The 20,288-nt window shown below is 39.8% G+C and overlaps 1 protein-coding gene across 6 annotated transcripts in view; it reads right to left on the reverse strand.

Moving 5' to 3' along the window:
• Positions 1 to 20,288, reverse strand: part of LOC149312862 (kelch-like protein 2) — a 48,949-nt gene that overhangs the window by 9,588 nt on the left and 19,073 nt on the right. For 4 of the 6 annotated variants that reach the window (XM_089525566.1, XM_089525565.1, XM_089525567.1 and 1 more), the window contains 4 exons: positions 16,630 to 16,792; positions 9,419 to 9,528; positions 4,109 to 4,225; positions 1,956 to 2,105 (listed from right to left, as the gene is read on the reverse strand). In XM_089525566.1, coding sequence (XP_089381692.1) covers positions 1,956 to 2,105; positions 4,109 to 4,225; positions 9,419 to 9,528; positions 16,630 to 16,792 — 540 coding nt within the window. Of the gene's footprint in view, positions 1 to 1,955; positions 2,106 to 4,108; positions 4,226 to 9,418; positions 9,529 to 16,629; positions 16,793 to 19,299; positions 19,414 to 20,288 lie in introns of those variants that run through there. The other 2 variants (XM_089525571.1, XM_089525568.1) reach the window with 2 other exon arrangements.

Raw genomic sequence — 20,288 nt, forward strand, 5'->3', positions numbered from 1 at the left:
ACAACCAGTAATTAACCCAATTGCTTATTTGCATTAATGCCACCAACAACTGAGAAATTATTCTCTTTTAAAAGAGCAACCAACATGATTAAGAAACCATAGGGCAGGTGTCATTCCAAGTCTCAAAAATGCCATATCTCTCACTACTTTCAAATGTCAAGGGCATAAGTGGCTTAAGTCAAGCATAAACACCTAGCTCCAGATGTGAACATACAGCAGCCATGCCACTGACCTGTCACCTCACAAGAGGGTAAAGGTGACAGAAGAACTTCTTGGGAAACATCCCTCAGATCCAGACCACAGTCAAGGCTTGTAGATTCTTTTTGTACAATATTGCCAAAATCCGACCATTTCTCTTCGCCTCTACTGCCAAGATCCTGGTCCATGCCCTAGTGATCTCATGACTTGATTACTGTAACGTCCTCCTGGCTGGGCTTCCTCTTTCTCAGCTCCGTCCTTTAATCTCTGTCCAGCATTCAGCTGCACGCATTATCACTACTGCCCAGCGCGCTGACCACATCTCTCCTGTGTTGGCATCCCTTCACTGGCTCCCCCTCCCTTTCTGCATTCAGTATAAGCTCCTGCTGTCAACATTTAAAGCCCTCCATGGACTGGCCCCTCCTTACTTATCAGACCTTCTTTCTCTTCACCTTCCCACCAGGGCCCTCCGTTCTGGTAGTCAAGGTCTACTGTCCCAGCCCAGGATTTCCTCTGCCCCATCCCGGATTCGCCCCTTTTCACTTGCTGCCCCTCACTCCTGGAACCTTCTTCCCCCACAAGCAAGAGCCATCACTTCTTTAACCAGCTTCAAAACGGAGTTGAAAACCATCCTGTTCAGAGAAGCCTTCCCAGGCATTGCATAATTGTCACTTACTATTTGATGTTCTTTTGGTGCCTTTTTATCAAACCATTTCCTGTATTGCTATGTATTGTATATGCATTATCCTACTTGAGAGTATGTATTTTCCCTGGAAAATGATTAACCATCCATTAAGAACCCAAGCCCTCCCTCCAGTCCATCTGCCTTGGTCCAGGCCTCGGAGGTAGAGAGGAACTGCTGGACCTCTTACCCTTTCCTTCCACCACTCCCTTCTCCTTCTGTGTCATGTCTTTTTAGATTGTAAGCCCGAGGGCAAGGATCCGTCTAACTAAAAAGATTGCATGTACAGCGCTGTGTAAATTTTCAGTGCTTCATAAATAAAGGTTAATAATAATAATAATCTGTAGTTTCCTACAGAAAAAAAACTTCATATTTTCCTTTGAGGCGTCTTAAGAGATTCTCTGGAAACTGGATTTCACATCATCACAGATTCATAAAGAACTGAGATGTCCTCCCACTACACCAATCACCTCATTTTGCTATTATCTAGTATATCATGGACCTAAAATCCATGGTCAGTCCCAATCAGAGTACAGCCATTTCACACAACATTTGGCAAATCACCATTTGATTTAGTGAATCTACTCTTATTAAAAGATTTCCTGTTACTTGATCCCCCTGACCATCTGTGTTTGTTATCTATATGGCAACAAATGCCTCTGTAGTATGTCACTAAAAGCTTGAGGCTCATTCAATGGACATCTGATGGTCACCTGAGGCATGTTGAGAATTTTTTGGGGGGAGAAAGGTGGGCTATAATTAAAATTAGGTTTTAGTCCACAAAACTCTACTTATGAATCTGAAATTAGAAAAGCCAGAAATAACTATGTGGCTGTTCTACATTGTACATCTAAACTGACTTATTCAATAAAACAATTTGTGTGCAACAAGATAACAAAGATCCTCTATCTGATTTAATCATTTTATGTTATCCTTTTACACTGTTCTGAAGTGATCAAATTGTCAGTAATGAATTAAAAGACCACACAATTTCATTCATTTATTCCCTCTGTTCAACATACTTTAACATTTCCTCACAAAATATAAAGCAACACAAGCCAACTATGACTCTTACTTTTGGAAGACAGGCAGGTGTTCTCAGTCTTGTTCGTGCAGTTTTCATTAAAGCTCTTTGTTCAAGTGGCAACAAATGATACTTCATCGCTTCAATGAGGTAATCCTTACACGCACTGCTATTTTTAACAAGTGCCTCCTGTTCGACTCTCTGTGCATTGAACATATTGAAACAGTCTCAACAAATTCTGCTATATGAGTGCATACTGACTAATCTAATTTGGTGGAATGTGCAGTTCTCATTTCAGTATTAGCCTTATGCCAGATCTCTTGGCTTTGTTCAGTTAAGATATTTAAACACGTTTTGCAAACAATTAGAATTAAGTTCAAGAAGGTAGTTTCTGGGAAGCTACAACAGAGAAAAGGTAGAGAAACTATGCCCTAGCAAAAATATAATGCAATAGGATTAGCTATACCTATTTTGGTTTGTGATCTATCTCTTGGAATTTTGTTCTGTTATGATACACATTTTGCTATGCAAACCCCCCCCCCCCCATCACCAATACCTTCTTCAGAGAATGTCAGGATAACTTATATAAACAATGGAATCCAAGAAAATTAAAGAGGAAAAAAACCTTGGAAGAATGAAAAATACTTCTTAAAGAGACCAACATTTCTAAAATATAATAATATATACACACAGCAAATATTAATCTTTTCAACAGAAAATGGAGGGGATGCACATACTAGTACACAAAGAACCAAAGTATTTTATTTCGGTATCCTTGCATTATTCTTAACCAAAACCATTTGTGATAGGCACTGTAGATTTGGGGACTTTACCAGTTATGTTGATTTACTCACTCATCCTATCTTTTCCATTCTTATAAGTTTCATATCCACCATGACATGCAACAGGAAAAAAATCAGATTGTATTTGATCACAATAAAAGAGCGCACAGATGTCGGTGTCTTTGCCACACCAACAAGACTGTGAAACTAAGGTTGCATCTGCACTGAAGAAATAACCTGGTTTGACACTACTTTAATGGCGATGACTCAATGCTATGGAATTCTGGGAAGTGTAGTTTGTTGTGGCACCAGAGCTCTTATGTCAAACTGTATTATTTCTGCAGTGCGGATACAGCCTAAGAAATGTGAGAATGCTAAGGGAACACTGAAGGATGTACTCTTTTTAAAATGGAGTACAGTCTCCCTTCCAGATTTGCGGGGGTTAAGGGCGGAGGAGCCTCACGAAAAATTCGTGAATAATGGGGGGGGGGGGACCTCGTGTGCACATTTCCCTTCTGAAGCTGTTTGAGGTGCTGGAGGGGCATGGGAGCACATGCTGGCCGCTTCCTCCTTCAGTCCCAAAGTCTGAGAGATCCCTGGACCTCTCTCAAAATTTGGGAGTGAAAGAAGGAGGGCATGCTGGCTGCTTCCTCCTTCAGTCCAAGGCTTCAGGGAGCTCAATTATTCACAGGTCCCTAGCTGTGTGCACACACCTTCCTGGCTGTTCCCTCCATCATCAGCTTTTCTCTCACTCACAGGGGAAAAGCCTGGGAGAGACAGAGAGGGAGGAGTGCATGCGCACACAGCTAGGGACTCACGAATAATCAACTCCGTGAATTCCAAAGCTGCAAATCCAGAGGGACGGCTGTAATTCATTTTAATTAATTAATATATTTCTGCAGCCTGTAGTCCCATTTCCAGATACTAGGCGGCCAACTTTCATTATCTCCCCTACCCATCAGAGAGGAAGCTAGAAACTGGCCTAGACTATTCATTTCTCCAAGGAAATTGTTAAACTGCATGGCATAATACTTTCCCTCTGCTGGGTTCCCAACCTTTTCAAATGGGGCAGGGGGAGTGCGCAAATGAAAAGGTTGAAATTGCACCAGGGTAGACAGAGAGAAAAGTCAGCAAGAAGGGTGGGAAGAAATAGCAGAGGGAAAGAGAAAACTGTTGAAGTGTGGAACTATGGGCATTGTAAAGTTGGATACATCTGCTAGTTTTACACACTGCTTTACCTAATTTCAGAAAGTAAAACAATACACCTTGACAAGATTAGCGGCTTGACGATAAGGCAGTTCCCTTTGCTTAATGCTTAACACATTTTAATCCTATGCCACTTAAAATGCAGTTATTTATCTAACAAAATTGAAGAACAGAAAGAGGAAAAGAGTGGAAGTGAAATGCTTACTTTTTACTTACCTGAACCAAATACTCTCGGGAGAGCAATGGCAGGCGAACATGTTCCATCAAGCGAGCCATGAGCTCTTGTCTCACATCTTTGTCGTTGTTAACCCAAGCTATCACTGCTTCAAATACCTTTAATAACAAAAGACACTATGAGTTTTGCACATTTTTCTGTTTGGACATACCGTATTCATCTACTATTCTTTTAATGTGCTCTACTCTCTCAGTTTTACAAATTCAGAGTGGTGAAGAAAGGCTCTTATACCAGAGGCCAGAACAACTGTGGTGGTTAGAGAATCAGACAGAACTGCCCTCCAACACTTGGACGCAAATAAAAAGTTCACCTACCAACACATGCTATCCACAACAAGGATCTTTCCTCATACAGCAAAGTAAAAACACAAATTTATTTATTTAATCTGAGCTTTAACTTTGCTGGAGGAGGAAAAGTGCTTGTGGGATTTTCTACTTCATACAGCCAAATAACTTACCTGGCTTCAGGTACTATATCAAGCATTTTATGGCTCCCTGTTTTGCGCTTCTATGTTTCTTTGGAAGTCAGATGAGCTAAATTTCTGAGACACATACAGGAACGTCTGAGTTGTGTGCCCGATACAGCACCTCTGTCCATGCTTTCTACACGTCTCAAGAAAACCAAAAATATGTAGTTCCAAATGATTTATCCAAAGACTTTGATTATCTTATAGCACAAGTCTATTCATGTCCATTCAGACATACTCATAAGCCATGAGTTCAATGTATTGCAACTTGCTTTGTTTCTTTTCTAGCCTGGCATGCTCAGTCCTCATCAGGAATCTTGTTTAGAAAGCCTAGTTTAGAAAAAGAAGTGGAATTGCCTTGCCCTCAGTTTCTAATACACGAGAAGTCTTCTGTAATTTTGAAAATCTTAAGGTTATCTTCAGCATACTGTTATTAAACTGAAAATAATTATGTTGAGTTTGTACTTCCTTATGAAAATATCAATTCTGCACCTCCCAAGATTTGCAAGATGTAGAGCATTTTACTCTGGAAATTCCAATATTTCCAAGGCTTGTAATGCATTTTTGGGGAAGAAAAAATGTGTACACAATCACGTACACATATAAAACATGTCTTACTTAACGTGCATATATTACAAATTGCACTAACATGCCTTAATCACTGGGAAAATAAATAGATATTTATTGGATATGTTAGAAGATATTTCAGTGAATGTGTATAACAAAATACAAATAAATTCCCATGTGAGAAGAAAAAAGACACAACTAAAGAGGGAAGTGAATGCCAATGGTATAGGAATGCCAGTGGAGTTCGGAGAAATTCAATGGAAAAGAAAGTGATAGATTTTGACATCTCTAGATGGCACATTCCCTCTTGGTTCTCAGTGGCTCATTAAAGATATAGTCCTGTTGGATTTTACATAATATTACAATAGTCTCTCTCTCTCTCTCTCTCTGTGTACATGTGTGAAGTTTATGAAGATGGTTAATAGAGGTTCAGTTCAAATGAAATTAGGGTAACCTTCCCAAAAAATTATCTAGTGATAATTTCTGTCAAAGGATAGTAACAGTCACATAATTTTACCAGCAGGCCGAGATGTGGGTTGACAGTACTGCATTCCTGCCAAGTCTTGAAGTTGGATTATGATATTACAAATAAAGTGTCAGTCCTCACTGAGGGAAGAAACCCACACAAGACCTGGGCATTTGGCAAAGCAAAATCATCACAACAGCTTTGCCATATGCCCAAACTCAGCACATGGTTTGCTTAACCTACATCTCAGCCCACATTCGGTGTCATATGATGGTGCCTTGCATTGCTATCTGTATTCAAGTAATTATGACATCATCAAATAAGTTTTGTTTTTAAAAAAATATACACAGGATTATTTTGTGTTCTTCGGTATCCTCCACACTGGGCTACTGTAATGTGTTGTATATGATGTTAGCTTTGAAGTCTGCCCAGAACTGCAGTTAATGCACAATACAGCTTCCAGGCTACTAATTAGGATCATTTGAGTGGACACATTTCATGCAAGTTGAAAGAACACCACTAGTAGCAGTACACTAGAACCAATACCAGCCTGATTCAAAGTGTTGTGTTACTTTAGAGTCCTACAAAACCTGAAGAATCTTCTGCTTCCAAATTAAGCAGCCTGCGCACCACAGGTTGAGTCTCCATTATCTGGAATGCTGAAATCCAAAATATTACAAAATTCAAAATTGTCCACATGAGTGACTGAGATAGTGACACCATTACTTTCTGATGGTTCAGTGTACACAAACTTTGCTTCATGCACAAAATTATTTAGGGATGGTGGACCTATTAGAATGGTCTGCCCTCGAAGGTTAATGGAACCCAGAAGGTTCCAGGAAGCCCTAGAGAGTGCAATGGCTGGTAACATCGGCGACTATGTCGAAGCCTTAGTGAATACCTGGAATAATGATCTTACAAAGGCTACTGACACAATTGCTCCCAAGCGTCCTTTTCAGCCTGCTTGAAATAGAAACACTTGGTATACAGAAGATCTTAGAAAGATGAAGCAGACTGCACAACGACTAGAGCGTCACTGGCGAAAGACTCGACTCTTATCTGACAAGACATGTCATAGGACTTTTCTCAAAGCCTATCGAATGGCAATAAATGCAGCAAAGAAATCTTACTTTTCTGCATCTATTGCGTCTGCAAAGTCTAGTCCAGCAGAACTTTTCAAGGTGGTTAAGAACTTAACTCAGACTCCTTCCACCTTGAATCCATTACTCCAACATACAGAGGCCTGCTGTGACTCTTTCAGTGACTTTTTTTGCAGAAAAAATCTCTCGGATAAGAGCCGACTTAGACGCCAGCCTTAATACAGGAACAAGAGAAGTATCCAGAGACTCCATTAATGAGGTTCATTTGGATCAATTTCAGTCTCTGAGTACTGATGATGTAGACAAGCTGCTTGGAAAGGTTAAAAAGACCACTTACCCTCTCGACCCCTGCCCTTCATGGCTAGCCATTCAAGGAGGGGAGGCAACTAGGACTCTTTTAAGAGTTATAATCAATGCCTCCCTCAGAGAAGGCTGTTTTCCAGCCAGTTTAAAACTGGCTGTTGTTAAACCAATTCTTAAAAAGCCTTCCCTTGACCCCCTAGAGAGATCCAATTATTGGCCGGTATCGCTTCTACCATTTTTGGGTAAGGTGATTGAGAGGGCTGTTGCCAACCAACTCCAAACAGTCTTGGATGACACTGATTATCGTGATCCATTTCAAACTGGCTTCAGGTCAGGATACGGAGTGGAGACTGCCATGGTTGCCTTGGTCGATGATCTCAGTCTGTGCATCGACAGGGGAAATGTGGCCCTGTTGGTGCTCTTAGACCTCTCAGCAGCCTTGGATACCATAGACCATGGTATCCTTCTGGAACGCCTGAGAGGGTTAGGAATCAGGGGCACTGCTTTGCAGTGGTTCTGGTCCTATCTGTCAGGCAGATTCCAGATGGTGTCACTTGGCGACAGTTGCTCGGCCAAGAGGGAGCTCAAATCGGGTGTCCCTCAGGGCGCGATACTGTCGCCAATGCTCTTCAACATTTACATGTAGCCGCTGGGTGAGATTATCCGGAGACATGGAGCGGGGTGTTACCAGTATGCTGATGACACCCAAATTTGTTTCTCCATGTCTCGGACTGCTTCAGTGACCAAAGATGGCATCTCTCCTCTGAATGACTGTCTGAGGTTGGTAATGGATTGGATGAGGGAAAATAGACTTAAATTGAATCCAAATAAAACGGAGGTACTCGCTATAGGCAATCCTAATCCGGGAATGGTGATAAGGTCTCCAGTACTGGACGGGGTCACACTTCCCCTAAAGGACTGTGCTCGTAGCTTGGGGGTGCTCCTCGACTCATCACTTCACCTGTCGTCCCAGGTTGATGCAACAGCCAGGAGTGCCTGTTATCAGCTTCGGCTGATAACCAGTTACGCCCCATCCTGGAACGGGAAAACCTTGAAATGGTTGTACATTTGCTGGTAACCTCTCGTCTTGATTTCTGCAATGCGCTCTACATGGGGCAACCCTTATGCCACGTTCGGAAGCTGCAACTGGTCCAAAACATGGCAGCCAGATTGGTGACTGGGAGTTCCAACTTTGATTCTATCACACCTATCTTAAAATCCCTATACTGGCTGCCTATTAGCTTCTGGGCACAGTATAAGGTGTTGGTTATTACCTATAAAGCCCTACATGGCTTGGGTCCAGCTTACCTGAGGGGATGCCTCCTCCCATATAATCCTTCCTGCACTCTCAGGTCCTCAGGGAAGAACCTATTACAGTCACAGAGAACTAGACTAGTAACTACCTCCCAGAGGATATTTGCTTCTGCCGCTCCAAAAATCTGGAACGATCTGCCAGATGAGATCCACCAACTAACATCTTTCGATGCCTTTAAGAAGGCAATAAAAACAGATCTCTTCCGGCGGGCCTTCCCAAATTGATCCCCTAATTTCACTGTGTGTCTAAATTGTTTCTCTTCGGACCAATTTGAATACTTTTGATATTATTGTTTTCTCTTTTTATATCCTGGTACCCGCCTTGATCCAACACAGGGAAAGGCGGGTTATAAAAAATACTATTATTATTATTATTATTATTATTATTATTATTATATAAAATATTGTGTATAAAATTACTTTCAGGATATGTGTAGAATGTATATATGAAATATAAATGCATTTTATGTTTAGACTTGGGTCCTAACTTCAAGATATCTCATTATGCATAGGCAAATATTCTAAAATGGGAAAACTCCAAAATCCAAAACACTCCTGTCCCAAGCAATTCAGATAAGGGAGACTCAACTGGTACTATAATTTTCAGAGGCTCTTGTACAGACACACCAATTATACTGTAGTAAGGTAGGTGGCACCTAGGGAGTGGTCCTTCTTTTTTTAGAGCATCTGGGGATGCTGACCAAGTACTTTCATTTACATTCTCCAGTGTCAGATATTTGTAGAGCTTTTATTTCTTTTTTTAATTTTTCTCACATGATCATTTTGTCCAAAATGATAGTAATCATAGTGGTGGAAGGACAGTATGAAATCAAATAAACGAATGACTGATAAAAGTTGAAAGGGTTTGTCTGGTCTACTAGAATTTTTAGCCAAAAAAAGCCACTGGATCAGGAAAACCAGCCCTGCAATATTAGACAGTGCAGAAGGCAAGGGATGATTCAAAGAATCGTGAATGCCTTTTAGAGTCTAAGAATAGACCGATGGACACATGAATGATGATATGGCCCCAGAATTAAAAAAAACTGAAACCAGATTAAGTGGAAAGTTATCTTACCTTTTCCTCGGATGTTATTGTTAGCTTGTCACTGGATATTAAGCTGCACACCTGTTCTACACCCAAGTTCAGAAACTCCTCACTAAGTGCAACCTCTGTAAAGTGCTGTTCTGTTTGGAGAGAAATAAATTATTTAGAAAATTAACACACTGGTGAAAGGTAAGGAGATATTTTCCTTTATGATGATGATGATGATGACGATGCATAGGTATGTTTGCTGGAAACATGAGACAGCCTTCTCAGCAGCTGCCCCTAGAATTTGGAAGTCCCTTTGCTTCTCCTTCTGCTGGCAGGAAAAAAAACTTTATTCAGACAGGCTTTTAGAGTTGAAGGCTTTTAAGAAAAGGGGTAGTAAGAGCTGTATTGTTTTAAACTGTATTTTTAATTTCTAATTTTTTTAGAAATGTATGCATTTAATATTGTTAACAATTAAATTGAGTTTTAATGTTGACTTTTTGAATGTTTTAATTGTAATCTTTTTAATGTGTAAGCCACCTTGAGTCTCATTCTTCAGGAAAAGGCAGGGTATAAATAAAGTTAATAATATGATATGTAAATTCAGTAGCTATACCATAGTTAATTTTCATTTCAGCTGTAACAGCTACTTGGTGTAACCCATAGTGTGCATGTATATCAAGCACTGCAACACATTGTGCAATAACAGAATCCAGTTTACAAAATCAACCAAATCTGAATATTTTGGTCCCATGGGAATGGTTACCTTTCTTCATAAAATAAAGTGTTGTCCATGACTTCACAAAATATAATTTGCAGTAAGATCCTAGTTACAGAATATCACATGGGATTCAAAAACATAATTTAGAGGCAGCCTCAAAAACTAAAGTCACTGAGCTAGCAGGAATTATAGCCTGAAGACTTGCAGGCAATATCCACTGTGCAGAAAGAAGAGAATTGTTATTTTCTAATTTTACTATATTTTTCACTTTAACAAAGAAAGCAAAGTTTAATCCAAATCCAAATAAATTCACTACAAAATGAAGCATTTAAAAAACAATCCAGCAATTTAAAAGCATAACAACTATTTTAAAACAAATGACCCATATATTAACAGCTAAACTACTAGCAGAAAACATCACACTCCTAGGGCAACTACTAAGGAAGATCAAGAAAGAAAGTGCAAAAGTAGGCTTATTGTTAAACATAAAGAAAACAAAGATAATGACCACAGAGAATTTACACAAATTCAACCTAGACAATGAGGAAATAGAAACAGTAAAAGTGTTCTCATATCTATGGTCAAACATTGATGGGAGGAGGGACTACTGTCAAGAAATCATAAGAAGAGAGGGCAGCTATGAAAGAACTAGAAAAGATCTTAAAATGTAAAGATAACCAATTGAACACGAAAGTTACAACTGAATAAGCCATTCTATTTCCTTTTACCAAGTATGGGTGTGAGAGCTGGACAGTTAAGAAAGTGGATAGGAACAAAAACAATTCATTTGAAATCTGGTGCTGGAGATTTGCTGAGGATACCATGGAAGCCTTGAAGTCAAATAAATGGGTGCTAGAACAGATCAAACAAGAAATCTCTCTGCAAGCCAAGATGACTAGACTAAGGTTGTCGTACTTTGGCCACATCACGAGAAGACACAATTCATTGGAGAAAACCAAGGCTGGGGAGTAGTGGTAACTTTCGGATTACTCCTTGTCTGACTCTGGAGTAAGATATTTTTCTTAATGTTGCCCCTACTCCTGTAAAAACCTCTTAATCCTTTATTCCTACTTCTATTCCCCAGCCCTGGGGAAAAGCCCCGGTTGCTTTGCAAGGCTGGTGTGTGTGTGTGTGTGCATGCGTGTACACAAGTGTCTCTCTATGCCTCCCAGTCCTCTCCCCAGTGTAATATAATAATAAAAAATGGTGTCTGCATGTACAATATAATAACAGGAATAAGGACTCACATAAATATTTTGTTATTCCTTATTCCTACTCCTATTCCTGTAAAAACCCCTTACTCCTTTACTCCTTCCTCCTACTCTCCAGCCCAGGAGAAAACAATAATGCTAGGAAAGCTGGAGAGAAACAGAAAGAGAGGAAGGAAGGCCACATGCTAGATGGATGGCCTCTATAACAGAGATCGTGGGTATGAATTTGCAGGAACTGAGCAGAGCAGTGAAGGACAGGGAAACTGGAAGCTGTCTCATTTACAGGGTGGCCATGGGTCGAGATCAACTCGAGGGTGGATAACAACAACAACAGTTGTTATATAAAAGTTTTCAAGTCACTATATAATGACAGAGAAGAAGCAAGCCTGGAATGACAATATGTTAAATTTTGAATAAGTTCCTCTATTCTGATGTTTAGGTGTAGGTATACTGATGTTTCTGTAGCCAGGACATGGAGATCCCTGGTATTTCCCAAAGGTCTCCCATCTAGGCATTAATGATGGTTGGCCCTGCTTCGCTTCTGAATCACATAAGAGAGAATTTAGGGTGAAAACTAAGGCAGTGTAATATTCAGGGTAGAACATAAGAACCATCTTGAAAGAAGCCATGGGTAGCTGGCTGGCATACTGGATGAGAACATTCCACACTGAATTTTTGTTGCAAATTTCACACATTACTCACTAGTTCAAAACTGTAAGGGGAAATTATCTCCTAGGTGCTGAAACTATTCAGGCACAATAATGGTACTCTTTTTAGCATCTCTGGCATTACCATATAGGTGATCAGCAAACTGGCCATTTCACAGCACTGATTTACTCTCTCTCTTTCTGTCTGTTTTGTTCAGTCTTACACACAATCTCACTTAATTTCTTTAGGTTTCCTGGGCAGGGGAGGAGGATATATGAAGAGGCAATACTTTGATCAGCTGCCTGTTCAGACATTAGTTGGTTGCCTAGGAGACTCACTATTTTGATATATCTTCTTTTATGAAGGAAACAGGCAGAGTAATGTGAATTCTAAGAAACCTAAAATGGTAACACAGGGCCCAGTCAATTGACAGCTAAAAACAGGCTTGGGCCCTGAAATTTGCTGGTGATGAAAGGAGCCCTTACACAAAGCCTAGAACCCAGGATGCAACTAAAATGTTTCTGGCAAGAAAGTAGTGCACCTAAATTCATATACTGTTTCAAAATTCTAGATGTGAACTTTAAGTATCTTGTTGTGATTTGCCAACTTTTTGTATCATATAACCAACAAAAATGGAAAGCCCTCTTAGACATCAAGCTTGATGAAGCATTATTGGGTGTCTCCAAGTCATTTTTAACCTTTGGCACCCCAAAAGTGAACCTGTCATAGCATTTTTGCTTGGCAAGTTTCTTCAGAGTGGGTTTGCTATTGTCCATCACCTGAGGCTGATAAGAGTGTGAGTTGCCCAAGGTCACCCAGTGGGTTTTTAATGCTCAAATGGGGAATCGAACCCTGATCTTCAGAGTTGTAGTACAATGCTCAAATCATTACACCATACTGGCTCTTTAGAAGCATTATGCACCTAAACAAATTCCTAGGAACAGTGCTAATTTTAAGAGAGGCTTCTTTGAAACAACAGAGATTAAAAACCAGAGGGGTATTTGTTAATCAAGTTTTGCCTCCTTCCCCTTTAGGCTATTGTAATAATGTGCAAAGCTGTCTTGAAAAAATATTTGTAGAATGCTGGTGGTAGAAAAACTTTAGCCAGATTGCTTCCTAGTGTCCACTAGATAGATCACTTTGCCAACTCCTATCTGCATCCATCACTTGAGGCCTTCTTGCATGCTCTGCCTTCTAACCAGGTGAAGTTGGTGGGCACTACAAATACTGTAAGTCCTTTTATACAATAGCACACAACACCATGGAACTCCTTCCTCAGAGAAATCAGTTCTGCTCCTCTTCAACAATTTAAATGGCTGGTGAAGATAGTTTTGTTCCACTATGTTTTCTACTGTTAATGATGCTCTTATTGGTCTTGCTGTTTAGAAAGCTGCAGCTTTTTGCATTTTATTTTATTTTAATGATGCTTCTAGTGTTCATTAGGTAGAGGAACAGTTAAAAAAATATTCTAAAAACACAGTGAATGCAACACTGAAAAGAAATCTTAGCAACAGATGATAATATTCTGTCACGTAGAGGCAGAGGCTTACCTACAAATGTAACATTTTTCTGCATACTCCCTAATCTCACAAAGAAGCCTTTAAATCCAAACATTTCAGTAAACCAACCACTAATTCTGTTTTTGAGTGATCCCTTCTGTTGCTATGCTGCTATCCTTGTTCCTATAGCTTACATTCTTGAAAGTGTGTTACTTAAATACTCAGGCTTAGCAGAAATGATGTTTGAGTCTCATTTGCTGACTTTGGATCTTCTGCTTCCCTAGTAATTAGATTCAGGAGATCTGGATTAAGGCAGTACTTTGTTACCAATGGAATAAATATCTGTGCCATCTATGGTAAGAAAATTCCAGGAATGTATTACAGCCAAAATGGAATCCCTCTCCTCCTCAGCATACAGTTATGTTTTCTAGTGAATGCTGTCTGGACTTTGAAATTTTCTCTTTTTTGGTATAGCAGTTTGATAACTACAAAGGTGTCTCCTGTTTAAATTACTAGCATGTCTTTGTTTGGGGTCCATCTTGTTTTTTACTGAAATTGAGCTACCCAGGCTCCCTTCTTCTTGGGAGAGACAAGCCAGTAAAACTATTTAAAGGATTTAGTCCTATAATCAGGGGCCCTTTCAAACTCCACAGTTATATTACAATGCTTCTACTTTAAAAGTCACAGCAACATCCAATGGGATTCTAGGATTTGTAGTTTGGTGAGGCACTACAGCCATCCGGCTGAGAATTCCAAATATTCCCACTAAACTGCAAATCCCAGGATTCCATAGGATATTGCCATGGCACCTAAAGTGGAATTACAGTACTATCATTGTGTAGTGTGAGAGGCCCATAGGCCAACACATTAGTCATGGGAAGAGCTGTTGTTAAAGTGAACAAGTCTTTCCAGTACAGAGATGACCAACCTAGCAGACATTAGAGCACTTTGGCACAGCTTAAGTGATGCAATGTCACTTCTGCCTCCCATTTCATCTGATTTTGGAGTGTTTTAATTTTTTTCTTTTATATTTTGTGGAGGCTTCCAGGACTTTGGAGGCTTGAGGAATCAAATTGCTGTGTTTCGGCAGTTTGGGAGCAAAACAAATCACCCCCAAATCATCTCGATATTAAAAAAAATATATATATATATTTGGTGGCTTGGAGGAGGGGCCACATATACAGCTCCCAAGGACCACATGTGCCCCAAATGCTATGCTTTGCCTACCCCTGCTCTAGTGCATAGTTTTGCCTAGCCACTTTTTCCTGGATATCCCTGGAAAGGATTTTCTTTCTTCATATAGTCATCTACCTACAGCCATCCCTCCATATTCATGGCTTTGGCAGTTGCGGTTTTGATCATTCGGGAGGTCAAGGCCGCCATGTGCACACACACCCCCTCCTCTCCATCACCTCCCTGCTGCTCTGTAACTAGCCCAGTTGAGCCGGCTACAGGGGGGCAAGGAGAGGAAAGAGAGGCAAGCACCTTAGTATAGTTAGTTTAGCAAAATATTTATACAGTACTTTTCAATCTTCAAGTTGATCTATGTTGGACTATCAAATGATATAATAAGAGACTGAAAATAAAACAAGTAGGATTGTAAGTACCATAACACGCTGATTCCAATTCCTATGTCAGCCAAAGGCTGGAATAATACCAAAATTGATGCAACAGAGGACCTTATCAATTGCCACTAATGCCTCATGGAGGAATAAGCTGTCATAAGAGATAAAAATGTAGCAACAAGGGTGTTGCTGAGATTTGATATACCTGGAGTTTAGATTACATGACTAAATTCAAATATAAACAAATGAAAATTAATTTAAATTATTAAACTATTTTAAATTATTAAATAACTAAATTATTATATTTGAATGTATACATCTGGAAAATAAATTAGCAAAATTCAATTTAAAGTGTATGCCATGTTTGGGTGTTACAAACAAATCATTCTGTCAGGATTAAAAAAAACTACAGAATATTTTTGCTGCTTGGATAGGCAAGATGTTGAGAGTACATTGCTCTGACATCATTTCCCAACTTCAAGACAAAAGAATTTCTTCTTCCAACCAGTTTCAGTTCAGGTAGAAATGCTATCTTCTCCTGCCCTCCTGAGCCTAATTGTTGTTGCGTATGCTCAAGACAAGGATCAGTAATCTGGCTGTATGCCTGACCTTGGCCATTACTGTCTTTTATTCTTCAAAGAGCTAGATGATTGTCTGAAAGATTGCTTATGTTCCTACTGGACAAATTAATGATGTAAAAGTCTTTTCTTTTTTTAAAAGGCATTTTCTATTTTTTAAGCTTGCAGAACAAAATACAAATGCTGCCATTTTAAGACAGGGCCTTTTCAAAGGTGAGACACGGCTAGCACTTAGTATGAATAATGCTTAAGCTACTAGGATTTTTTCAGTCATTTTAATAGTGTTTGTCTTGGATTCTTGAGAAAAAAAAACACAGTCAATGCATGGAAAGGTGTTTTCAATACTGGTTGCTTATATGGACTTTATTAGAAATCAGTTCATACTATGAAGCTGTACACACACAAAAAAAGAAAGAGGCTAATATGAGGAACAGAAACTTCAATTCATGTTAACCTTCAGTTTCCAGAAAAAAAATGAGCATAGTGGGGAAAATCACAGTAACACAGATGTGCATTCTCCCAAACAGAGATGCTGACTAGACAAGAACTGAGTTATTCTTGCCTTTTGATAGCTATTATAGTAACTATCATACACTGGCAAACTCTGCCCTAAATCCATTTGCTAGTCCAAACTAGTGTAAATCTACTGAATCAACAGTATTTGCAGAAATGTTGACTTAATATTTAGCAACTGATATAGTGGGTCTGCTCTAGTTGGGATTATCAATGAGATTTACTCTACTATTTACAATTACTATCTAAATAGCTTGCTAGCCTGAATATGAAGATTTTATATTGACACTGAACTCCCCTCCCCACCACTCACATCCTTGTTTTGGGGTCTATTCAGTTTCACAGATGCCTTATGAAGTTTTCTTTTGCGGCAAAACATCAGATCAATCAGTTGCAGGACTTTTATATTTCCATTTTTGTGGCATCAGTTTTCTTTTATTCAAAGGATACCAAATTAGATGTAGTTAAGAAGCAATTCCACAGTCTAACTTTATTATTTCCTGAACTGGTGTTGCACTTGCCTGCGTATATGTTGGCCTTGTTCAGAAGTTCTATGCAAGCATGCATGTCAGCGAAAGCACGAATGCCCAAACAATTGACAGGATGAAGTTGTGTTTCCAAAAACTCACAGCAGCTCTTCTTTACATCCTGCAACTGCAACAAACTAGCTGCTGGGAGAAGCACCTATGACAATCAAAACCAGATGAGTTCATGCAGTCAGCATCACAATGAATAAAAAACAACTTGAGAAAAATGCATTAGAGTATTAGAATTAGTACAATGGACAAAAAAGATATAACTGTGGCAGATTTGCATTTAAAGTCACCTTCTTACTTTACTAGTGTTTAGAGAAGCTCATACCATCCAATTACAATTGGCCTTCCATATCCATGGATTCAACCATCCATGCCTTGAAAATATTCCTAAAATATATAAATTCCCAAAAGCAAGTGCTAATTTTTTTACTTTATATAAAAGACACCATTCACTATACCATTGCATACAATGGGACTTGAGCATCCACAGATTTTGGTATCCACGGGGGGCAGTTCCAGGAACTAAACTCTCCATGGACCTACTGTACTCCAGTTTGGCAGAGACAATCCCAAACATTAACCTTGTCATTCAACTTTTTCAGGTGCTTTTAAAGCATCTCAGTTTCTTTCTCCTCAGTTTATTTCAATTACTGCAAATTAATTCCAAAGTGCAAAGGTAGTTTGCATCCCGTTAACTCAATAGTGGGAGAGCAGAGGAGAGGAACAGAAAGAATGTTGCCCTTCCCAGGAAGCCAAGGAAAGGGCAGACTGCTGCAGCCTGTCCTAACTTGTCTGTTCTTCCTTATGAACTGTTTCAAGTTGCTGCTGTTTCTCAGATATACCATTCATTGTACTACTGAACATCTTTCAGAAAAATCTTCAAGTTAACAAAGACTGGAGAGCAACAAATTTTTTTAAAAAAATTGGTAAGAATTCTGAGCTAGGTTGAAAAGCGACAATTTGATATTCAAAATATGAAGATTGTTTTTTTAATATTATTAGAATGTAATCCATATACCTAATCTTCCACTTGCATATTAATTTTGATTAGCGAAGACCTAAAAAGAACATCCACAGTAATTGATGAAAACAGAGGCAACATAGTACAGTACACACTGATATTCTTCCAGTAACAATTTGGGGGAATCACTGAAGGGTAGGCAGTGAATGACATTGTTTCTATGGTTTCAGGAATTTCAGCTTCTCCTTACTATCACGTTTTGTTTACATGACTTTTCTCCATAATAATCTAAAAGCCTTGAAGGTAAACCCTTACCAATAAAAACACTCATTAGACCTACATTCTGTCTTTTAAAATTATGGCCCCAATAAATGGCATTACAGACGGTTTGAAAATAATTTGACAGCCTCTCATTATTACTATATTTGGATCAGACTGTTAGAAAATGTACTTGTCAAATTATAGGGCAACCAGTTACAGGGTCACAAAACTCATCCAAGGTTAATGTAGAGATGCACCATACATTAGGTTTTTGTAGTATGGGTTGTTTGCGCTATTAACTTCTATTTTATTATTATTATTTCTAAGATTTTCTCATGGACAAGGGAAAAATGCATTGCTCTTAGACATGTTCAAAATATTCAAATCAACATCATAAATGAGTGGTAATTGGATTCCCTGGACTCCCTATCTTTATACATAATCTGCTACAAGATAACCGATTTATTTGTGCCTTCTCCTTGCAGTTTCATGATATCACTAACATTTGTATCTTGCATTTGCCCATTTAAATAAAGGATCAAGGACTGCTAGTCTTAACAGGATCATTTTTGAGAGATGGAGCACAGATATTTATGCAGTCAGTATTATAATCCTTTCTATCACGAACAGCAAAAGATTAAACATGGTGCTTTCGGGTTCCTGTGCATTCAGTGAACCAACACAGAACTGCAAAAAATGCCTCTGGCAGAAATACTTCAGGTTTGTGCTGCTTGTCTTTCAAGAAAGCATGAGTCAAGATAAACAGCTGTAGTGGTGGGTGGGTGGCATGGGAGAAGGCTAAAAATACATTTTGACATGTGTAGCAAAAAGCTAAAAAACAACACTTTACATTTCACCCAAATCTCTTAGCATTCACTCATTTCAGATCTAAATGATTTTAGGAACAACTCCTTACAAGTATAACGCCTCCCAAGACACATCTTTTCAGCAATTTATTTCTACTCTGCTTGAAATCCAAGCCTTGTTTATACAGCGAGCAGATAACCTTGTCTAAAAATTTCACATTTTTCCAGCACATTCTCTTTCCCAACAAATATTTAATACCTATGGTAGTTCAACATTGTGTGGTGCACTTTGGCACCAGTTCAAGAAACTGGACCCAAGATGTTTTAAATAGCGAACTTCACTTAACATACCAAAATACTAATTTGGAAAGGCTTGTACCAGACTTCTGTGCATTTTTTCCAGATAAAAGTTGCTATTTACACACTGGAGAGCTCATCATAAACAGACTGCCATATATAATTGAGCACAGTACAAGCTGATTTTGTGGATACGTCGGGAGCAGGTTTGGGGCCAAAAAATAACAAATTTGCTATGAGACCCGTGGATAATTCAAAGGTGAAACCTAGAAGCATGTAACAAGGGATATAAAGGAAAAATTTAAATAGTGCATAAGAAACACACAGTACCAGTTTCTGCTTTCCTATCCAGAGCGATTGCCTCAAATCAAGCCACAGGAGGGTCCATGACAAGAGGGAGCAGATTGCCGAAAAGAAACACAGCAAACTTCTCCTGGTTTCAGGTGGGCTCTAGGGCCTTTTCGGCAGCCTCAGCCTCCTCCTTCCTTCCCCCACCCTCACGTCACAGGCTCCTCAAATGTCCCTGAAAACCATCCAGGGTGATTGCCCAAATTGAGCCAGAGCAGCTGCAGAAGGGAGTGGGCATGCCCATAGCATGGCAGACAAAAGAGCTGCCTGCAGTTGCTGCTGCCCATCAGCCAGCCAGCTTCCGATGGTGAAGGAGAAAAAGGAGATGAAGGAGGAACAGGATAAGAGTCCTTGATGCTACTGCTGGTGTTACATGTCTGGGTGAAGGTGCAGCCCCACTTTGCTGAGAGTGTGGCAACTGGCAGCCCTGTAATTGACTTCATGGAGGAGAAGCAGCAGCAGAAAATTCACAGCAAACGCGATGCTAAAGCTGGGCTGTGCCTCTTGTTCCTAGTCTTCCTCCTGCAGCTGGTCACAAGCATAGTCATGGAGGTGGCTCTGACTTCGACCAGACCTGCAGCATTAACAGTAGCAGCAAAGGCCCTAGTCCTGATCATGATCTTCCTCCTACTCCTCCACCTCCTCTCGGGAGGCTGGTTGGCCAGCAACCATCACAGGTAGCTCTTTTGTTTGCATAGCTCTAAGCATGACCACTCCCTATCGAAGCAGCAGCCATGTCACTGGTCCTGGAAAGTTGCATCCCTGCTTGCAAACAGTTAGTCTTCCTTCCCTGGATCTATGCATGTGTGTGAGTGCATGCCTTAGTTCAAGCTAGGGGGAGGGAGGAGTCCGGCTCCACTTCTGCTGTGGCCCCTCTTTCACCTTGTTTCTTTATGCAGCTGGCCCCCAGCATGCAACAGGGCTTTGTCTCAAGGCTGTAGGGCCTTTTTGGCAGCCTTGGCTTCCTTCTT

The sequence above is a fragment of the Sceloporus occidentalis genome, unplaced genomic scaffold, assembly GCF_023333645.1.
Source record: "Sceloporus occidentalis isolate IW3139 unplaced genomic scaffold, rSceOcc1.0.p SCAF_5, whole genome shotgun sequence".
Classification (NCBI taxonomy): domain Eukaryota; kingdom Metazoa; phylum Chordata; class Lepidosauria; order Squamata; family Phrynosomatidae; genus Sceloporus; species Sceloporus occidentalis.